At 33.3% G+C, this 4084-nt stretch overlaps 1 protein-coding gene across 1 annotated transcript; it reads left to right on the forward strand.

Annotated features, from left to right (window-relative positions):
- Positions 1 to 219: 219 nt before the first annotated feature.
- LOC141167274 (uncharacterized) lies at positions 220 to 2342 on the forward strand. Its single transcript, XM_073654708.1, has 2 exons — positions 220 to 436; positions 1715 to 2342. Exon 2 carries the CDS (start codon positions 1735 to 1737, stop codon positions 1873 to 1875), a length of 141 nt encoding a protein of 46 aa, XP_073510809.1. The 5' UTR covers positions 220 to 436; positions 1715 to 1734; the 3' UTR covers positions 1876 to 2342.
- Positions 2343 to 4084: the final 1742 nt, after the last annotated feature.

Below are 4084 nucleotides of genomic sequence, written 5' to 3' on the forward strand. Positions count from 1 at the left end.
TATTCGGTCAGCATGCAGAATGAAGAGTAAATCACTAGGTAAAATGTCCAGAAGGCATCCATCAGATCCATCAGTGGCTGAAGTGGATATTAGTGCAAGGGATTAAAGTTTTCCTCAGTTGCAGTTTATAGCATTATAGTTGTATCCTTCCCATAAATATACTGTATACTTTCAAGTATAACTCCACTGAGGGGTATAAATAGATTTGGCTTTCAAAAGAGCTTCTAGATCAAACTGCCTATGTCATCTGTAGTAATTGGTCTGTGACCACACCTAGTCCATTAACTGTACAGACAGAATACAGGATCATTATTGTGGGATTAGTGAAGAGGAAGAGGATCAGACTGCATTACCCCTGCCAGCATAGGACACAAAAACAACAGGAGGTACAAGCAAGAGGCGGCATCTCCCAAGAATCTGTGGTCATCACCACCCTGTAAGTAAGAGTCATTGCTTAGTAAATGCTATATTACCTCTGCAACAAAAGTTCTCCTGTATCTGACACATTTATAACTTTTTAGTAGTATAAAGTGAACCTCTAGTATGAAAATAAAGTTGACTATTTTGCTGCTCTTTAACCTAGATGCTAAAATTGGAAATCCTGCTGCATTTTCTTTTTTACCTTTATTTTACATGCAGGTTTTGAATAGTAATGTTTGTGTGCATATATCATCTATATATCCAGCTATCTACGGTAATACAGTTATCCCTGTATAACTTCCTGCAGCATTTACTCCCTTATCCCTGCACAGAAAGCGCATTAGTAGCAATTATAGCATTAAAAATTAATACATGTCCTTCCTTTATGTGTTTATTGCTTTCTCATGTCAATAAACCTTCAACACAACAAAGCACATTGCCAGCAAGCCGGTCATAGAAATTGCTAACCACACAAGCCCCTCATTTCTTACCCCTTCCTTGAACTTGATGGACAGATGTCTTTTTTTCAACTGTATTAACTATGTAATTATATAAATCTCAAAAGAAGCAAAGATTGTCTTTATTGCTAAAAACATCTTTATTATTATCAAATATATAAAAAAAATCTACATTAAAAGTATATAGAAAAAAAATAAAAACTGAACAACACAGATAAGGATAAGGGTGAGTATATCTGGAAAATAGTACAGTAAAATACTAATAGATAAAAAGTGTCTATGTATAGACAGTAAATGGAGAAAAAATAAGAGGAAACACTTTACATGTATATAGAGACATAGTTTTGCCATACTTCTCTATGTCTCTGTATACATGTAAAGTGTCTCCTATTTTTCCTCCATTTACTGTCTATATATACATAGACACATGTTATAATCAGTTTTTGTACTGACCCTTGTGTATTATGCTATATATATATATATATATATATATATATATATATATATATATATATATATATATATATATATAACCTGTTTTGCAGCATATATTTGTGTTTTACTTACTAGTATATTACTGTACTATTTTTCAGGTATACCCACCCTTATCCTTGTTTATATTGTCCCATTTTTGCTTTTTTGTTTTTGTTTCAATATACTTTTATGTATATATTTTTTTATATATATTTGATATTAATAAAGATGTTTTTAGCCATAAAGAAAATATATATATATATTATATATTGCCCTATGTCTGCTGAACTTCAGCCCAATAAAGTAGTGATCTGGGTTAGTGCGGTATGATGTGGATTTTTCTGACTGTTCTTTTTGTTCAGGGACTTGCTCTGCTGTCCTCATGGCTCCCAGGGATTCATTCGCTGTCCATTATCTGCGGGTGCTGAAGGAGATGCTGGCGTTCGTGCTGTTCAGTTACACGGTGCTGATCGGGGCTCTGCTGGTGGCCGGATGGACAACTTATCTTCTAGTCCTTAAATAAATTCCTGCCGAAATATAACACAACGTGACAATATTGTGCGAGCTAGGATTCATACAGTTGTATTTATCTCCTGCCCAGCACAATACTAATGTGATCATTAAATGAATAGGTAAAATGTCTTTTACCTGCTTTATGTTTGCACTCGTGCTGAAAACGCATCTATTTAAAGTCACGTTTGACATTATGCTGTTAATATGAATAGTAAAATGCAAGCAGAGATCATCATTTGTATGAGATTGTCAATCTCGTAAACCTGCACTGCAATCATATATGTCAAAGTATCTCAGGACTGAGCTGGATTTCATGTCCTTTATTATTATTAATAATAATAATCTGAATCCACCATAATATGCGTCAGTAAATATTTTATTGTAACGTTTTGCCTAAGAATTCTACCTTTTGTTTTTGGAATATTATATAATAAAAAATAAAAGGCAATAGATTATCTATGCAGATATGAATTATAATACTGTCTACTGTTACATATTTTTTATGTACTAATGCTGTTACAGAACAATTATATAGAAATGGCAGAAACAAATCATTTCTACTACCAGCAAATCATGTTGCATTTTTACACCAGTCATACTATTATTACTCTTAAAAATTTTTTTTACCGCTTATTAATATTGAACTGTTCTGGTGTGAATATGTTGAAGAATGTACTATCATACGCACCACAGTGAAGCCTTTATCCAGTGTCAGATTCTCAGAAATAAGAAGTAATAGAAGACTGGGATATTTTGAAAACATAGTGATATTATATTAGTATTTATTATTCTAGCAATTCCTTTAAAAAAAAGCTTTAATTCTATACATTAAAATGCCATCTTCTTCTCACATTATCATACAGATGAACAGTACAATCCTAGCTGCCTATAAGCACGTGCAGGCTTACTGAAACCTTTGTATCGCAAACATTGAACTCCATAATCTGTTTGCAGTAAACTGCTATTTTCATCTAGTACTATATCTAACAAATATTTAATTATTTATAATAAAAAAAAATTATCATTAAAAATATTTTGCCATAATCAAACTTTTTACGTCTCTATAGAATAAGCATTATGTGTCTGACACCTGATTGTCCAATGCCCCGTTTGAACAGAGCAGCCCCGAGCATATGCTCCGTGCTCAGCTGTTTCCACTATTCCTGTAGACTATGAATGAAGCTCTGTACTTTTCATACCCAAGATTCCTACTAGATCAGTGGGGGTCAAAGAAGCGGAACCCCCAGCGATCAGACACTTATCACCTATCCAAAAGAAGGACGACTGTTGGAGTAGCCACAAACCACCAATCAAGTAATTTTAAAATAGCAATTTATTTAGAAATATTAAAAATATACACTGTATACATAAAGTTCTAGAAAGGAGGAAAGGGTGAAAAAACATCAATATCCAATACTATACTTGTGTGCCAGCATAAACCATATCACAATCGGTCTTTGTATTAATACGAGAAGTACATAACAGCAAAATCCATAAACATGGAACAGTCATTGAAATGTTGCATCAAGGTACCCATATCCGAAAATAAACCAGAGAGTGGTATATACTACTTATTATTACATGTGTTGCTTACCCATGATAAGGGAGGATAGATGGACCCACCACGCTGCCCCGACGCACGTTTCGCATAATTACTTTCTCAAGGGTAAGTGTCAAACTTATCACCTATCCACAGGATTTTGAGTAAACCCCTTTAATGTAGTACTACAATCAATTCGGTATTAAAGTCATAAAGAAATAAAAAAAATCTATTAATTGGTAGTTGTATCTTAAAATGAATTCTACAGAGCTGAATTGCTGCTGTAATAGCTTTTTTTTAAACAGGATGGCCAACACCAAATAGGTTGAGTTTTCTATCATGTTTTCAAATTTGTCAATATAAAAAGGAATAGTGATTTGAAAAATGGAAGAGATTTATCAAAACTGTGACAAATGACAAGGGGAGCATCCATCCATCGCAACCAATCAGGACTAAAGCCTCTTTGACTGGTGGATATGGGAAAGTGTTTCATTTTTTGTTCATTGTTTCACCAATTTATTATTTTCATTACATTCATTGGCTTTACAACAGTAAACATTATGCCTTTTAGGAAAAAAAAAACTAATGTGCCAAAGAAAGCGAAGAAAGAATATTATAGCCATCAATCAGTCATCAATGAAACAAATGCAGACCCAGTTCTGCTGATATGTTCTGCATT

The sequence above is a fragment of the Phyllobates terribilis genome, unplaced genomic scaffold, assembly GCF_046119375.1.
Source record: "Phyllobates terribilis strain yellow unplaced genomic scaffold, ASM4611937v1 Scaffold_1__5_contigs__length_1240528914, whole genome shotgun sequence".
Classification (NCBI taxonomy): Eukaryota; Metazoa; Chordata; class Amphibia; order Anura; family Dendrobatidae; genus Phyllobates; species Phyllobates terribilis.